Genomic DNA, 17,672 nt, shown 5'->3' on the forward strand with positions numbered 1-17,672 from the left:
CCGGCTAAATTATGTCAATAATCAAACTTCCTATGTAAAAGAGACTAGCAAACAGAACCCTAATAATAAGACTTTGGTAAAGAGCAGGAAAATATACATATAGCTCTAAGCACAGTGCTTGAAGTCTCAATAAATGCAGCAGTTAAAAAATGCAGTGAGTTAATGCGTTATTAAGGGAAACATGGAACGCTGGATGCAGCATTCACCTCAAGGTGTGAATCCCAGGTCTGGGATTGACTATGAAGGGGGTCTTTGCCCCTAGGTGGACCGTTACTTCAGGTTCACGTTTAGCGATTGGTTAAAAACTCTCGCTATTCAGAACCTGCGTTTGTACAAATTTGAGGGTTTGAAGCTTGCACATTCTGTAGGTGGAGGCTCCTGCAGCGAGGGGCCACGGCCTGTAGAGGGCGCGCAGGAGCCAGCCGCGCTGAGGGCGGCTGCGCAGAGCCCACCCTCCGCCGGCATCCGCCCCTCTCAGCTGACAGCTCTGGAGACGGAAGAGGCGGTGCTCAGGTGCTGCGGCTGGTCTGCAGGCCTGGCCGGCAAGCGTCTGCCGAGGCCCAGTCAAGGGCATCCTGCGGAACTTTAGGGCCCGGCTCGGCTGAGCGGCCGGAAGGTACGACGGGGAGGCGCTGTGAGCGCGCGAGGCAGAGTCGAGTGGCCGGGCTTGCCCTGTTGACACCGGGCTCTCCCGCCCGGGAAGGAGCGGGGCGGCCCGCTCCGTGGGCGCCGAGGGGACAGAGCGGGGTGGACGGGCCCTGCGCCTCTGGCACGCCCGGGGACCGTTCCTCTGCGCCGTTGCTAGCCCCGGGCCTGTAGCCCTGCCCGATCCTGTCCGCTGTTGCTGGGGCGGCGTACAAACACGTCTGCATGGCGATTGGCAGACGGCGGGGCGACACCCGGGCTGACCCCAGCGCCAGCGCCTGAGCCTGAAGGGAGTGGCTGGGAAGATGAATCGGATTTTCCCAAGCTAGGAAAACCGAGCGGAGGAGGGGCTTCACGTTCTGCTGGAGCAGCTTCCGGTTTGCAACAGTAGCATAATTAAATTTTGTCTGTTTGATGCTGCCAGGGTTTATTCTTGCTCCCGGCTTACAGATGAAGAAATTACGCATTTTATGTCCAGAAAAGAGCCCAGGCTGTCATCTGTCTATCTTTGATTAATGAAGTAGTAATAAGACTTGCTTCAGGTGGTTGTGGAGTCTGGCGTCAGTTAGTGCACCGAAAGGGCTTAGTCCAGTGCCTGACACCGCTAAGAACTTACCAATTGTTACTGTTCTTACCAGTGTTACTGTGACAACCGTCCCAACTTCCTTCTAGGAGTGGAATGTGACGAAGTGGTCACTGACTGCTGTGCCCCTGGTCCTTCATTCCTGCGCATTGCATTTTACTCCAGGTATTTTCTCAGTGTCCAGGGCATGGCTTGATGCTAATAGGAGGATGGAAGAGACTTGGGCTTGTTACATAAAGGACTAATGCAGGCTGGTAGGAAAGGTAGTGCAAGGTTCGTTTTTTAAAGAAGACGGTGTCTGTTGGGAAACTATTATGTGGAGGTGGGATTTTAGAAGTTGCCCCCAAAGGTTAAGTGGATGGATTCAGAGGAAGTGAAGGCTAGCAAACTGAATTAAGGGCCACCCGGACCCAGCCTTTTGGTTGAGCTGGGGCCAGGTAGGATGAGGGGACTGTCAAAAAGAGGTGTATTTTGGAGTAAGGATTATCGGTCTGGATCTGTACTTCTTGGAAATCTAGAAGTATGCTTTCTCTGGACGCACATATACGGAAATTGAAATGATACAGAGATTAGCAAGGCCTGGTGCCAGAATGACATGCAAACTTATGAAGTGTTCTGTATTTTGTGTGTGTGTATGGGAGAGTGATTGTGGGGATAGGTTATGCAATTAGAAGACTGAGAGGGGAAATAGAGATTTTCAGGAAGGGGGGGATAATAGAACACATGTGATGTGAATGCTGAAAGGGGAGGGGGTGCTAAAGTGGGATGGGTACAAAGCAGGATGGAGAGAAAGGGGGAGGCATTTTTTCTTTTTGAGTTTTTTGTTTGGTTTGGTTTGGTTTTGGTTTCGGTTTCAGGTTTTCAAGACAGGGTTTCTTTTTGTAGCCCTGGCTGTCCTAGAACTAGCTCTGTAGACCAGGCTGGAACTCACAGAGATCTGCCAACCTGTGCCGCCTGGGTACTGGGATTAAAGGTATATGCCACCACTGCCTGCCTAGGAATTCAAGGCTAAATGGGGAGGGATTTGAACAGAAGCAAATTACGTATGAAAATGATGCAGTGAAGCCTTCTTGTAGCTGATTTCTACAGACTGGGAAGCTGAACCCATGATTGCTTTAAGATGTTTTCCTGCCTTTAGAGTTATGTCACCTGCAAGGTTAATTTATGAGCAGATGAGAATAAAAGCCAAAGCCGGTGGGAAATAAAGGCCTGACTTAATTGATCTTTAATATGGCCTGGGTATTAGAGTTTTGTTATTGTTATTTGTTTGTTTTTTCAAGACAGGGTTTCTCTGTGTAGCCTTGGCTGTCCTGGAACTTGTTCTGTAGACCAGGCTGGCCTCAAACTCAGAAATCCGCCTGCCTCTGCCTCCCAAGTGCTGGGATTAAAGGCATGCGCCACCGCCCCACCTGGGTACTGGAATTTCAAAAAGCAGTTTCCTCAGGAGATTCTGATTTGCAGACAAGATGGAGAATGCTAACCTAAAACCATAAAGTCAATAAATACATCTCTCGTATCTGTTTACTATGAAACAAAAGGCTTAATCCTGGCCTCAACTTGTGCTACTTTCTGGTCAGATTGTTAAAGATTCAGTTAAGGTAATGTGATTGGACTTAGTACCATACACATTTGGTGTTTTATAAGATAATCTAATTATGGTATGACTTATTTGGGAATCATTTCTGAAAACATGATTTAAAAATTAAAGTTTTATGTAACATGTTTACACATAATTTCAAGATGTTTCTCACATCCCATAGCCCACCTGTGGACCACACTTCTCTAAAACTAAACTCCAATTTAGAGGTTATTCTCCCATGGAGCTAGAGCCTCAGTCATGGAGGCCTGGCTGTAAACACTGAGTAAATCTTCCATTCCACGTATGTATGCCCTGGTTCTGTTTTAAAATGTTATCCTACCTTGAGAGTTAACTATGTCACTTTCGAGGCTAATTTATTAGCAGGTGAGAATAAAAAGCCAGAGGGGATAGGGAACAAAGGAACAGAAGTAGAAGAAAGAGGGAGAAAGCAAAAAAAAAAAAAAACAAAAAACCAAATTTAAGATACTTGTTGGGCATGGTGTCACCTCTTATAACCACCTCAGTTACAGGCTGAGGGCGGCTGATAAGGTGTTATTACTGGGGAACGTGCGGTTGCCCTGTAACCATGTGACTCAGTCTGTTCTGGGAGATTAATACTACCTGTGGATCAGGGTTGGTGTAGTAGGTGGGGAGTTGGCTGAAGTCATGCTAGTGCAGGTAGGATCTGAAGAGAATCCTCACACATCTTCCCTGTTTCTGTCTTGCAGATGGCAGACTTTCTGTAGTATATTGGACGCAAATCTCACATCTTGGTTTCTTATCCAACTTCAGTCTAACTTCACTGGCTAGAAAATAAATGGGATTTGCACAAATTCCAAGCCAAAGTGAAATACAGATTGCAGCAGCATTAATATCCTTTTCTTCTGGTTGTTACTAACAGGTACTACGTGACCTCAAATGGAACATGTCTGTGCTTTAGACAGGGCTAAGCTTAAGCGGAACTTAACAACTGCTGAGGAAAAGCAGTATTTTTTTTTTTTTTTTTTGAAAACAGAATTGTTTCAGATATGGGGGGTTTAGAAAAAAAAAATGAGAAGAAAGAAAATGGAGTCCTTTAAATGCTTTTCATATTTTGTAGCAGCGTCTTTTAGGATGCAAACTGTGCTCCTCTCACTTTTGTTTCAGACCCCATTTCAGTTTCAGAAAGTAGTTGTAGGAAGCAAGGCAAAGTTGTCTTCCTGGATTAGTCATTAAGCACACAGCGACCAGCTAGCTGTTAGCTCTGGGGTGCCTGGGGAGTCAGCAGAAAAGAGGATGGTGAAGTCCTTTGCAGTTATCTGTGAGGAAGTTTTATATACCATGAAACCTCTCCCATTGTGTGCATTCTTTTGTTAACTGCTTTGAATGATTGTCTTCGAGCCAGCAAGTTCAATGTCGGCAGAAGACCTGGAAGCCCAGGAGGATGAACTACTGGCCCTGGCGAGTATTTATGATGCGGATGAATTTAGAAAAGCTGAGTCTGTCCAAGGAGGAGAAACCAGGATCTATTTGGATCTGCCACAGAATTTCAAAATATTCGTGAGCGGTTAGTTAATAATACCTTTTTTTTTAATTAGATATTTTATTTATTTAGTTAATATCTTAACATAGCTTTTTCTAAATAGAAAGTATTCTCAATTTCTTATACTTTACTTGTCGTTTGTGTCTATAGTCCTAAAGGATTATTGATAAGTATTAGTGACAGATTTATTGTATTTTCTGTTTTAAAATTAAACTGGGGGAGGGGTGAAAAAGTTTTCCATTTGATCCTGCTTTTTTGGCCATTGAATTGAGATATCCTGCATATTTTATGCAGCTAGTCTTCTAATTAGTAGTTGATCGGTACAACTGTTGATTATCGGAGGTAATAAAAGAAAGCAGACAGTAATGTGTCACTGCGAAGGGTTCTTGGCGCTCCCTGGAGGGCCACATGGTTGATTTCTGCTTGATTTCTAGAATCGAGGCTACAGGAATGGGGCAGGTGTGGGGCATGCTCTTACTCGGCCACCTTTTATTGGAGAAAATCAAAACTGAGGTTCCTTTGCAGAGATCTTGATGCACATTTTCTCACAATGTTTCTCTAGAAGCTGAGATCACTTAGATGAGCCTGTGGCTGTGTTGTGTGCCGTGTTATGTCCTCAAGCCTGATAATATTTTGTTGGCACAAACTTCCCCAACCGATTCATGACTAGTTGGCATGTGCTGGTCTTAGTAAGTCGTAGTTGTCTCATAGAAATAAATGTCTTTTTCTCTAGATTGTGTCTTTGTCTACTATAAATCAACAGTTAAACATTGTTCACGACTTGGTCCTTAGTGTTAGGAATTGTACCAGGAAGTGTTTACAAGAATGAGTTGTGTGGCTTTATACATTACACAGCACCTAAGTAGATTTTTCAAGGGCTTAAAAGGTATTGCTTTGTTTTGTTTTTGAAGGCAGAGACTAGAAACTTAATATTAAGGGATGGACGGTGCTTCGGGAGGGTTTTGTCCCCTTGACTACAGCATCAGGGCTGAGCACTGCTTGATAGTATGGGACACTCCAGTGCTGATCAACTGATCCTTTCTGATTTTTGTTTTTGGTTCAGGCAATTCAAATGAGTCTCTCCAGAATAGTGGCTTTGAATACACCATTTGCTTTCTGCCACCACTTGTGCTGAACTTTGAACTGCCACCAGATTATCCATCCTCCTCCCCACCTTCATTCACACTTAGTGGCAAATGGCTGTCACCAACTCAGGTAGACCCAAAACTTAATTTTTCCTATCCATTTTTAGAAACTTTTAACATCGTCTTTAATTGAAGACTACCTTGGTGATCTTTAATTCAGTGCATAAAGAACAAATGGATTTGATTTTGTAAATTTCCCCCTAGTGTTCATGAATCCTAATGCTAATGAATTGAAAATGCTTGATGATTTTAGAAGAATGGCAGGGCTGGGGATGTGCCTCAGAGGTAGAAAGAATTCTTACCTCACATGTGCAAGGTCCTGGGTTTTAGCCTCAGTACTGGAGAAAGAAAGAATGGCAGTAAACAAAACTTAATTAATCCTTATGCATTGCAACAGCAATGGTTTTTAATCAAGTGTATTGTTTCTTTTCCTTCAGACAAAGTCCTCCTTATTTTCCTTAGATAATGATATTATTTTTCTTAGTTTCTTATTCATTCCTTAAATCAAAGATTTAATTGTAATTACAACAGAAAATTGAGCTAAATTTCTATAATAAGCAAATTCCTGCATAAATGTAATAGATGCTTCTCCATAAAATCTGTATATTAGTAATGGATAATTGTCACTTAGTTGTAAGTGCACACTAATGGAAATGTGTGCAGTTCTTGTGGATACTTTCTGAGACTTGATACCTTATATTGAAAGCCTTCTTTCTCTCTGTGCTGTTTATCCTTTCCTAATAATATCAACTTGTCTATTAGTAGTTAATAATTGTACATATTTATGGGGCTAAGTGTGATATTTCAGTTGTGTAGAGCATGTATTGATCAAACTAGGGTAATTAGCATTTCTGACTCTGTCCTTTATGTCTGGAGCCTTCACGTGCCTCTCTTCAACCTCAGGGTTTGATTAAGACGTAAATATGACTTGAAGCTAGTACAGTGTTCTGAGATGCGATAGATCAATAGCTACTTTTCTTGAAGTTATGAAGATCGATAAGCTGATATTAAGACAAAAGCTGTCTATTGTTGACCTCAAGGAGATAGCTCATTAGTTTTTCCCTCTAGTCATACAGTTTTGATATGTTTGTTTATTTCTGAAGATAGAGTTTTGCTGCAAAGCCCAGGCTGGGCTAAATCTCATGAGTCCTCCCTCCCTCCCTCCGCTCTCTGAGAGCTGGGTTATATGTGTACAACAACCCACTTGATTTTATATTATAGTTTTTGTTCTCCCACCTAAGCTTTTCTAAAAAGGTACCTTTGCAAGAATTAAGATTATAGTAATTTTAAAAGGAAGTTAAACTTTAAAGGGGATAATGCCTGCAGACTAGAAAAAGATACTGTAATAACTAGCCAGAAGCAGTAGGTAGAAGGTAGCTCATTATCTGTTGAGGCTACCATTTGTGACCACTGACATTAAGCAAGTTCTTTAGATGTTTAGAGATCCATAGAGTTACTGATACTCTGCATACTGTCATGTGCTTTAAGCACATGCACATAAAAAGGATCGGTTAATTGGATATATGACTTTCAGATCTTAGTATCTACTTACTGCTAGCTTTGGGGTGTACTAGGGCATAGGGAAGGGTTCATTACTTTCCATGTTTTAATTGGTTGTGTTTCTTTTTTCTTTTTTCTTTTTCTTTTTGATTTTGATTTTGATATTCAAGACTGACAAGGTTTCTCTGTGTAACAGTCCTGACTGTCCTGAAATTCACTTTGTAAACCAGGCTGGCTTCAGACTCACAGATATCTGCCTGCCTCTGCCTTTCGAGTGCTATGATTAAAGGCTTGTGCCTTTACAGTTGTGTTTCTTAGTTCAGTCTTTGTTGCTGTACCTTGACTCCATAGCATTGTGGATTTTACCTGTAAAATGGACACATGGACCTGTCATTCTCTGTTGGATGGATAGATAGAATCAGGAGTGCGGGAGTTATCTAGTTGTTTTCCCTACTCCACCGTATACACCTCTCTCTCCTCTCTATTCCCTACTTCACATTTATATGCATGTCTCTTCTGAAGTGGAACTGGAGAAGAAAGGAGGGAAAAGAATGGTCTCTTTATCAAACTTCACTTACATGGCATGCAGCGCTTCCTCATTAAATAGTCATTACACCTGCTAAAGAGATGACTCAGCGTTAAGAGTGCTGACTGCTCTTCCAGAGGTCCTGAGTTCAATTCCCAGCAACCACATGGTGGCTCACAGCTATCTGTAATGGAGTCTGATGCCCTCTTCTGGTGTGTCTGAAGACAGCTACAGTATACTCATATACATAAATGAATAAATCTTAAAAATAGTTATTACACTTTGGGGCTAGAGAGGTGATGGCTCAGTGGTCAAGAACATTTGTTGTTCTTGCAGGGGACCCTGGTTTAATTCCCAGCACCACATTGCCAGTTCACAACCATCTATAACTCCAGCTTCAGGGACTCCAGTGCTCTCTTCTGTATATGTGCAGGCAAAGCACTCATACATGTAAAACAAATCAAATAAAACTCCTAAAAGAAATGTGTCTTACGTTTTATGTATTTTAGCAGGTTTCTCAAAAAGCATGGTTCATATTAAAAGCTTGAAGCAAATACGAAAAAGCTTTAGATGTCAGTAAATATTAAGTAAGTGAAAGCTTTGGATGTCAGTAAATATTAAGTAAGTGCGGATGCAGAATTATCAGAAGCACCATACAGAGCAAGGAACAGAAAATGGTATTTTTTCATTGGGATTTAATTTACAAAATTTGCTTGCCATCTGGAAGGGCTTGTTTTTAGGTGTTTACCTGAAAAAAAAGAAAAGCTGCTTATAATTTCTGAGCTCCAGCTACAAATATTTTGCATTTCTATTGGGAAATCCTCTTATGCCTGACTTCCTAATGAGAAGGACCAGTTTTAGATGGAAAAGTTAAAACAGTTTAACTTTGATGGAAGTGAGCGCTTGTTTTTTGGCAGCAGAACACGTGGAGGGCCTGGGATTACTGCTCAGGGCCTGTGGCACTCTGCTTCCCTCTGCTCCAGACCACTGCTGTGTAAGAAGAGGATTGTCAAGCTGTCTGCTGGGGGTCTTGCTGAGTGCTAGACTGCTTCTTGCCAAGCAGGGTCCCTGAATCCAGTTCCCTGACTGAAAGGAGAAACGTTTATTATAAATGAAGAAAAAAAGTTATTCCTGCTGACTTGGCTAAAATCAGTTTTGAAACTTTGAACAGTATTTTCAATTTCACAATTTTAAAAGAAATTTTGAGAGGAAGTCGGGTGGTTCTGGCTGGTCTTCAGCCCACTGTATACTCTCGGATGCCCTTGAACTCCTGATCCTCCTCACTTTGCTTCCCAAGTGCTGGGCCTGGAGGTGTGCACTGGGATATTAGTTTACTTAAATTTATTTCAACTTAATAGATAATATAAGTTGTGTATCCTTATGGGGTTAAGTATTTTGGCATATAGGAATATGTGATATTTGCTTTATAGTGAAAACACTCAAAACCCTTTCTTCAGGTTTTCCCCTCCTAGTTTTTTTTTAAATATATAGTGACTTTTGTTGTTTTCAGTCAGGGGTTCTTGTGGTCCAGATTCTCTCTCTGTAGCTGAGACCGGCCTTAAACTCACAATTACTTTGCTTCCATCTCTCAAGTGTTAGGATGTCAGGCCTGTGCTATTACATTATTATCAACATCTCCTTACTGTGTGCACATGGGACCTCATGTTCTTGTACCTTGACATAGTGAGCACTAGGCAGCTTTCCTCCATCCCTCACTTCCCTGTCCTTGCCTGCATGTATGTCTGTGCACCACATGAATGCAGTGCCCACAGAGGCTAGAAAAGGGTATGAGGTCTCTTGGGACTGGAGTTACAGATGGTTGTGAGCCACTCTATGGGTTCTGGGAACTGAACTTGGGTCTTTTGGAAGAGTAGCCAATGCTCTTAACTGCTGAGCCATCCCTCCAGCCCCCTCCCCTTAAAAAAAAAGCCAGGTAGTGGTAGTACATGTCTTTAATCCCAGCATTCAGGAGGTAGAGTCAGGCAGATCTCTGAGTTTGAGGCCAGCCTAGTCTACAGAGCGAGTTCCAGGTCAGCTAAAGATACACAGAGAAACCTTGTCTCAAAAACAAAGCAAAATATAAAAAAAGGAAGATGACCTCAGACTCCTGATTCTTCTGCCTCGCTTAAACAGGCATACTTAAAGGTATTATACCTTGCCGTGCCTATATGAGGTTAACTCTTATATTTGACATATGAACAAAACCACTCAGTACTTGTGTTTCTGAGCCTGGTGATTCCCAGTTTCATCCATGTTGCAAATACGAGGCTTTCTTTTCTGTAGATGGGCAGTATTCCATCGTTACATATCCAGCTAGTGATGGACGTTTAGGTTATTTCCTTCCTTAGCAATAACGAACAGCTCTGCTACATAGGAGTGTATACGATCCACACAGTCTCATTTCCTGACACTTCATACCTGGTAGTAGGATTGCTGGATTATATTGTAGTTCTGGTTTTGAGTCTTTGAGAAACCTTTACACTGTTTCTCACAGAGCTACACTAATCCACGTTCTTACTGAGAGGATGCCCAATGTCCCCTTTTCGACATCCTTGCCAGCACTCAGTTTTTGATGCTAGCTATTTGTGCCACTGCCTCACTGTGTCTGGGTTTTACATCACTGAAGTTAGTGTAACTGAGCTTTGCCTGGCAAGTTCATGTCTTCATTTAAGAATTGTCAGGGGCTGGTGAGATGGCTCAGTGGGTAAGAGCATCCGATTGCTCTTCCGAAGGTCCGGAGTTCAAATCCCAGCAACCACATGGTGGCTCACAACCATCCGTAATGAGATCTGACTCCCTCTTCTGGTGTGTCTGAAGACAGCTACAGTGTACTTATATATAAATAAATAAATCTTAAAAAAAAAAAAAAAAGAATTGTCAGGTATTGCCCTGTGTGTATTAAAAGCGGCTGGGAATTAAACTTAGGGCCTGTGCATGCTATGTATGCTTTCTGTCATTGAGTAATACCCCAGATATTACTTAATATTGCTTAATGCTTACTTAAATATCATTGCTTAAACCAGGTCTGGTAGCAGTAGCCTTTGATCTTCAGGAGGCTGAGTGAGGCAGGAACATCAAAAGTTGAAGGGCTGGCCCTATAAAATGGCTCTGCAGGCAGGGCCACTCAAGCCTGATGAACTGAGTTTGATTCCTAAAACCCATGCAATTGAAGGAGAGAACTTACTCCTGCCAGCCGTCCTCTGACCCTCACATACAGGCCATGCACGTGCATGTTTGTACCCACACAGAACTACATACAAACAAGGATGTTTTAAAAGGCAAACCTGGGCAGGCTTAGCAAGGGCGTACCAAGGTAGGAGAAGACTCAGAGCTCTGGCTCATGGCAGTGCATCTGCCCGGGGTTCCATTCCCACTGTTACCAGAAAGGAAAAAAGCAGGGTATTTTGGAGACTTTTGCTTTTGAAATTTGTCGTCTATGCTGGGTGTTACCTTGTCGGGTGTTGTACGCAACATGACTGTTTGCTCCCACCTGGTAGGTCACCCCTGCGCTCCATTGTTCCCTGTGCTCCGCAGAAGCTGTGACGTTTGACAAAAGCTTTCCTCCATGTTGAGTTGATTTTTGTAACTGGTGTATGTGTTGGGGGTATGCTTTTAGTTTGGCTGTTTTGAGTGTGAATATCCAGTTTTTCCAGCGCCGTGTGTTGAAGACACTATCCTTTCTTGGATGTTTTTGCTTTGTTGTTTCTTGTGGACTAGATAAACAAGCACTCTACGGTTGAGCTGTGTTCCTGGTTTTGAATGATTCTTTTGTTGTTGTTTATTTATTTACTTTTTTTTGTTTCAGCCCATTTACTGTTCATATGTGACTCACACATTTCTGTTAGATAGATTTGTTATAGGAAGTACAGTTAATCCAAAAGAGGAACAGGAGGGTGTGGGGGAAGAGAACACAGGTGACTGCCACATGTTCCTACCCAGATACAAGTGCAGTGAGAGCTTGCAGGCTAGGATGCTTCTGTGCCGTGTTCCCTTTCTAATCACACTCCAGACCACCGATGAGGAAGGGTAGGCTCCGTAAGAGAAGCAGTCCCCTTAGAACCAGATTCCTTCTGACACATGAGCTACAGACTGACTCTAAAAGCTTAAACAGCAACCTGGTTCTGTGTCCGTGGCAGCCTCTTGTCTTCATGCTACTTCTAGATTCTGATTTTGATTTACTCTGGCTCCTGTTCCTGGATCGTTGAACAATTTGGTGAGAATGTTGGTACTGTTTTGTAAGTAAGAAAGAAATGTCAGGAAGCCATGCTAAAATAAGCTTCAGCAGGTCAGGAGCTGGTCTGTCATCATCTTTTCAAATTCAGCATCCTCATGTGCTCTCTCCCAGCTCTCTGCTCTCTGCAAGCACCTAGACAACCTGTGGGAAGAACACCGAGGCAGCGTGGTGCTGTTTGCCTGGATGCAGTTTCTTAAGGAGGAGACCCTCACCTACCTGAATATTGTCTCTCCTTTTGAGCTCAAGATGGGGTCTCAGAAAAAAGTTCAGAGAAGGGCAACAGCCCAGGCCTCTTCCAGCACAGAGCTTGGTGTGGGAGGAGCTGCTGCGGCGGATGTAGACCAAGAAGAAACTGTGGATGAGAGAGCTGTACAGGATGTAGAATCATTGCCAAGTCTGATCCAGGAGATCCTGGACTTCAATCAAGCTCGGCAGACGAAGTGCTTCAACAGTAAACTGTTCCTGTGCAGCATCTGTTTCTGTGAGAAGCTGGGTAGTGACTGTATGCACTTCTTGGAGTGCAAGCATGTGTACTGCAAAGCCTGTCTGAAGGATTACTTTGAAATCCAGATCAAAGATGGTCAAGTTAAATGCCTCAACTGTCCAGAACCGCAGTGCTCTTCAGTGGCTACTCCTGGTCAGGTACTGTCCTCTTGTCCATGTCATGTGCCCTCCGGGTTCTTTTTCACAAAGGGAATCATCTCAGAAATTTTTCTTTTGTTTCCTTTTGAAATAGGTTCTCTCTGTATATCCCAGACTGGACTAAACTCATTATCCTCCTGCCTCCACTTCTCAAATACTGACATTAAAGGTGGTTGCCACCACACTTACCACAGGCATTTTACTTAATGTATTATTTAGCAGTATTGAGGATCAACCCTAGGCCTCATATATGCTAGACAAGCCCTTTTCCACTAAGTCACACCCCAACTGTCACAAACTTTCATGATAGTACTCATGGGATAGACCAAGTCCTTAGATGCAATCCACAGGTGTTTCATTGTGTCTATTAAGAATACTATGCCGGTGGGGGACTTTTGGGATAGCATTGGAAATGTAAACTGGGAAAATACCTAATAAAAAAAATATGAATTAAAAAAAAAAAAAAAAGAATGCTATAAGACGGGTGTGGACATACCCAACCACCTCTAATCCCAATACTCCAGAGGTAGAGGCCAGAGTCAACATCATCCTTGACTGCTTAGTAAGTTCAAGGCTAATTTGGGCTTCATGAGATTCATCTCAAAAAATTAAGATGGCTCAGCAGGTAAAGGCACTTGCCACCAAGCCTGATGACCTGAGTTCAACCTAGGAGAGAACCAACTCTCTCAGGTCATCTTTTAACCACCCCCCCCACACACATACACACAAATAAATAAATAAGCAGATTTCTGTTTTCTCTCTCCTCTCTCGACAGGGTTTCTCTGTGTAGTCCTCCCTGCCTGTCCTAGAACTAGCTCTGTGGATCAGGCTGGCTTTGAACTCAGATCCACCTACTGAGTGCTGGAACTAAAAGTGTGTGCTACGCCCGGCCTTAGTTTTAACCAATATGTGGATCCATATAACCACAACGTCAGTCAGAGAAAGGCATAGGAGGCTGAGTCAGGTGGACTTCAGAAAATTCAAAGCTGGTCTGACTGACTACATAGGAAAATTCATCTCAACCATGCTTCCCCCTGTACCCCCAAAAGGGTATAAACTATTGCAAAACCTGCTTCGCTTCTGAAATGAGAATAGGGTGTGACTTTTGTACCTATCTATTTTATATCAGCAGCCTCTGAGTCTTCATAGAACCAGAGCTAGTTGGGAAATGTTCAGATCTGTGGTGCTTTATATTCCCTCTCAGGTCAAAGAGCTGGTAGAAGCAGACTTGTTTGCTCGCTATGACCGTCTCCTCCTGCAGTCTACCTTGGATCTAATGGCAGATGTGGTGTATTGTCCCCGTCCATGCTGCCAGCTCCCTGTGATGCAAGAGCCTGGTGGTACCATGGCTATCTGCTCCAGCTGCAATTTTGCCTTCTGTACCTTATGCAGACTGACCTATCACGGGCTTTCTCCATGTAAGGTAACTGCAGGTATGTTGTAACTGAACCCAACCCTCATCCAGTAGCCTTTGTTTTCCCTTGTGAAGGCCCGTAACTTCCATCCGTACATTAGAGCTCTCACACCTGTAGAGTTTGCATTCCTCTCGAAGGCAGAGAGCTACTAGAAGCAGAGGTGCATGCCACTTATGACCAACGTTTGCTCCAGTGTACCCTGGGTCTGATGGCTGATGTGGTGGATTGACACATCCTGCTGAGTGCTGGTTGACATTCTCATTCAGAGGTTACTTTGTCAGTTACTATCTTGGCTCTAGGGGAAAGGGATGAACAGAAGAGACAAAATCCTTTCGTGGAACTTCCAGTCTAGTGGGGCTGACAGACAACACAGTAAGTAGTGGTAAGTGCTGAGGAGGAGAAAGAACACTAGAGCTGGTTAGGAATGGCTCTGAGGGGAGGGGGCTTAATTAGCTGGAAGCAGGCTAGAGGGGAATGCTTTCTAGGAGAAAGACTAGCATGTGGACTCTGCCGGTGACCAGAGTAGGTGGGTCCTGATAGCAGCTGCAGGCATCCACACTCCCACTCTTGCTTCTACGGCACGTGTTTCTGTCTCATTAGCCCCCAGATGCCTTCTCCCTGAGCCCCTAGTTTGGAGTGGACACAGGAGTGGCAGACACATGCCTGCCAGTTTGGGTGCAGGTGCTCTAGGGAATCGGGGCCTTTCTGTCAGTGTGACTGGTCCTTGGTGCCCTACCTTTTCTCAGTTAGTGAAGAGGACAGTGGTCAAATGGAAAAGAACTAGTGAAAGTGTCTGTGACAGGTAGGGAGAGAAATTGAAAGTCAGGGTTAAAGAGAGCAGTTTCAGAATAACTCAAATCTAATACAAATTTGTAGTTGTTATTAATCTTTCTAGTAATTCCTTCTATTGAATTTATAAAAGTATTGATTCCTGACAGGAGGACTGACCTTTCATCCTTGGTCGAGTAAGAAACAGTGAACTAATTGTTTGAGAGGAGCAGAGCTCGAATGAGGAAAGTAAACTAATAAGCTATCAAGAGCAGGGCCAGGGAGATGGTCAGTGGGGAAGAGACACGAAGTCCTGAATCTGAATCCTAACATTCATGTAAAACTCTGGGTATGACCACATAGACCTGAAACCCCAGTTTTGTATGACAAGGACTGGTGGATCCTGGGAGCTCACTCACCAGCCAGCATACCCTAGAGGGCAAGCTTCTGGTTTAGTGTCTTAGAACAAGGCAGAGAATGATAGAGGAAGATAGCACATGTCCTCCTTTGGCCTCCACATTTGTGTGCACAGGTACACATGTCTGTACTCTTACATACATACACTACACACATCCCCCAAATAAGAATTAAGTAACTGGGACTTTAATGAGAGGTCTTTAGTTGTATTGAGAAACTGATGGAATGCAATTGTGAAAAAAAAAAGCTTTATCTACAGCGGGAACTTTTGCAAATGGTTGCCTAGTCCATTTAAGTAGTAGAGAAGCAGTATAAGCCAGTTGAGGAGTATTGGGGGGAAAGTGAAAAGAACTTTTTAAAAATATGGGTGTATACATGTGAGAGCAGTGCCTGTAGAGGCCAGAAGAGGGCACTACATTCCCCTGGAGCTGGAGTTACAGGCTGTTGTGAGCCTCATAATGACATTTGTACTGGAAACCCAGGTCCTCTGGAGGGGCAGCAAGTATTCTTAACAGCTGAGCCTTCTCTCCAACCTCAAGGAAGAACTGCTTTAAAATTTGCATTTGTCTGTTCATCAGTCTGCCTTTCTGTCTGTCTGTCTGTCTATTCTCATGGTGGGAAGCACACTCATATCTTGGTGAGAATGTGGAGGTCTGAAGACTCCTTGAGGGAGTTGATCTTCCACCGTGTGGACCTGAATATTGAAGTCAGGTCATCAGACATGGCAGCCAATTCTTCATCCACTGAGCCATCTTACCTGCCCTAGGAAGAGCACCTTCGGCAAAGCAAAATTTAATCTCTATTTTAGTATGTCAGAATTTGGAGTTTTATGCTGGGCAGTGGTGGCACACACCTTTAATCTCAGCACTTGGGAGGCAGAGGCAGGCAAATTTCTGAGTTCAAGGCCAGCCTGGTCTACAGAGTGAGTTCCAGGACAGCCAGGGCTACACAGAGAAACCCTGTCTTGAAAAACAAAAACAAAAAAATTTTTAAATTGGAGTTTTATGATAACAGATGTTTATATATTATAGAATCTGTGTCTACAACCTAGAGATTTTGGTGTGGCATTGGGGATTGAAGTTAAGGTCTTGGCAACCACTCTGCCACTTGGCTCCATGGGGGTTTTTTGTGTTTTGTTTTGATAAACACATATTGTTAGTTTTATATAAACATAGTGACATTGAGAAATCAAAGGCAGAGGAAAACTTGCCACTTGAGCAAGTACGACTCTTGTAGTGGGTGGCTTCCCTCCCTCCTCTGTCGGGCTGCATAAGGGACTTTTACCTGGTCTAAGTATTTTTTTTTGGATCTTATGATTTGGATTGGATGGTAGCTACTCCAATCATAAGTCTTTTTATGTGTGTCTTGATTTTTTTTTTTTCAGCATGTTGAAAACTTTATGTAATAGACAGATTTAAACTACAGAAGGTTGTTCACATTTTCACATACGATATATTTATGGTTCTTACTGGCATATTAATTATGTACAATAATGGGTTTTATTATGGATTTTTGTTGTTTTTCGTTTTTGTTTTCCAAGACAGAGTTTCTCTGTGTAGCTCTGGCAGTTGTGAAATTCCCTCTGTAGACCAGGCTGGCTTCACAAGAGATCCACTTGCCTCTGCCTCCTGGAGACTAGGATTAAAAATATTCACCACCACTCCCTGACTTCATTATGAAGTTTTTACACATGTATTTATTTTTATCATAATCATTCCATTGCCCCTTTTTGTCTCCCCTCTCCTCCACTGATCTAAAATTTTTATATGTAAATATTATGGGTATTTTGGGGTTTTATTGTGGAATTTTTGTTTTGTTTTCAAGACAGGATATTACCACATAGTTCTGTCTGACCTGGAACTCTATGCAGACCAGGTTAGCCTTTAATGTTTGCTCAATGAGATCTGCCTGCCTCTGCTTCCTAAGTGCTGGGGCTAAAGCTATACACCATCATGCCCATTATGGCTATTTTTAATGTTTTTCTAGAGAAATTAATAGACTTACGAAATGAATACCTACAAGCAGACGAAGCTACTAAGAGGTTCTTGGAACAGAGGTATGGCAAGAGGGTGATTCAGAAGGCCCTGGAGGAGATGGAAAGTAAAGACTGGCTAGAGAAGAACTCCAAGAGCTGCCCCTGCTGCGGCACACCCATACAGGTAACCTCTGCGGCACACCCATACAGGTAACCTCTAGAGCAGACTCAAGGGCACAGGTGCCCTCAGAAGCCCACTGGTCAGTTGTAATAGTTAGGTTTTGAAAAAGCATTTGGGTACCTACTCAACCTTCTGACTGAAAATGGAATTTCAGTAGTAAATACTGTAACTGACCTTAAGTGTCTATAGGCTTCTCTTTTCAAACTGCTTTTATACAATTTATTGTACATTGTGCCCACTTCAGAATTGAATAGATGATGCTTCATGTTGCTCTCTTTTGTTAATAATAAGGCCACAGGCTAGGTTAGTTACAAAGTTTATTTTGGATCGATCTGGTTCTGTCCTGAGACGTGCAGAGCATTGAGTGGTGGGAAGTGTAGTTCTCTCTCCACTGGTAGTTCTCTCTTGTGTAAAGTCACCAGCCTCCAATGATGGCCTTATCTCACCCTCATCTTCTCCAAGGGCCTTGCTTCTAGATGCAACTTTCGGGTCAAGTTCCATGTTTGTTTGTTTTTTTGGCTTTTTTTTTTTTTTTTTTTT

At 43.0% G+C, this 17,672-nt stretch overlaps 1 protein-coding gene and 1 non-coding gene across 2 annotated transcripts in view; both read left to right on the top strand.

Moving 5' to 3' along the window:
- The first annotated feature begins 470 nt into the window (after positions 1-470).
- Rnf14 (ring finger protein 14) overlaps positions 471-17,672 on the top strand; it is a 22,312-nt gene continuing 5,110 nt past the window's right edge. Inside the window, exons 1-7 of the mRNA XM_029472181.1 lie at positions 471-616; positions 3,536-3,708; positions 4,192-4,353; positions 5,393-5,544; positions 11,846-12,376; positions 13,581-13,809; positions 16,963-17,161. Coding sequence (XP_029328041.1) covers positions 4,200-4,353; positions 5,393-5,544; positions 11,846-12,376; positions 13,581-13,809; positions 16,963-17,161 — 1,265 coding nt within the window. The 5' untranslated portion in view covers positions 471-616; positions 3,536-3,708; positions 4,192-4,199. The remainder of the gene's footprint in view (positions 617-3,535; positions 3,709-4,191; positions 4,354-5,392; positions 5,545-11,845; positions 12,377-13,580; positions 13,810-16,962; positions 17,162-17,672) is intronic.
- Positions 1,749-1,853, top strand: LOC115029949. Its single transcript, XR_003835504.1, has one exon. It is a non-coding gene; the product is annotated as a U6 spliceosomal RNA (small nuclear RNA).

The sequence above is a fragment of the Mus caroli genome, chromosome 18 (assembly GCF_900094665.2).
Source record: "Mus caroli chromosome 18, CAROLI_EIJ_v1.1, whole genome shotgun sequence".
In the NCBI taxonomy this organism is placed as follows: Eukaryota; Metazoa; Chordata; class Mammalia; order Rodentia; family Muridae; genus Mus; species Mus caroli.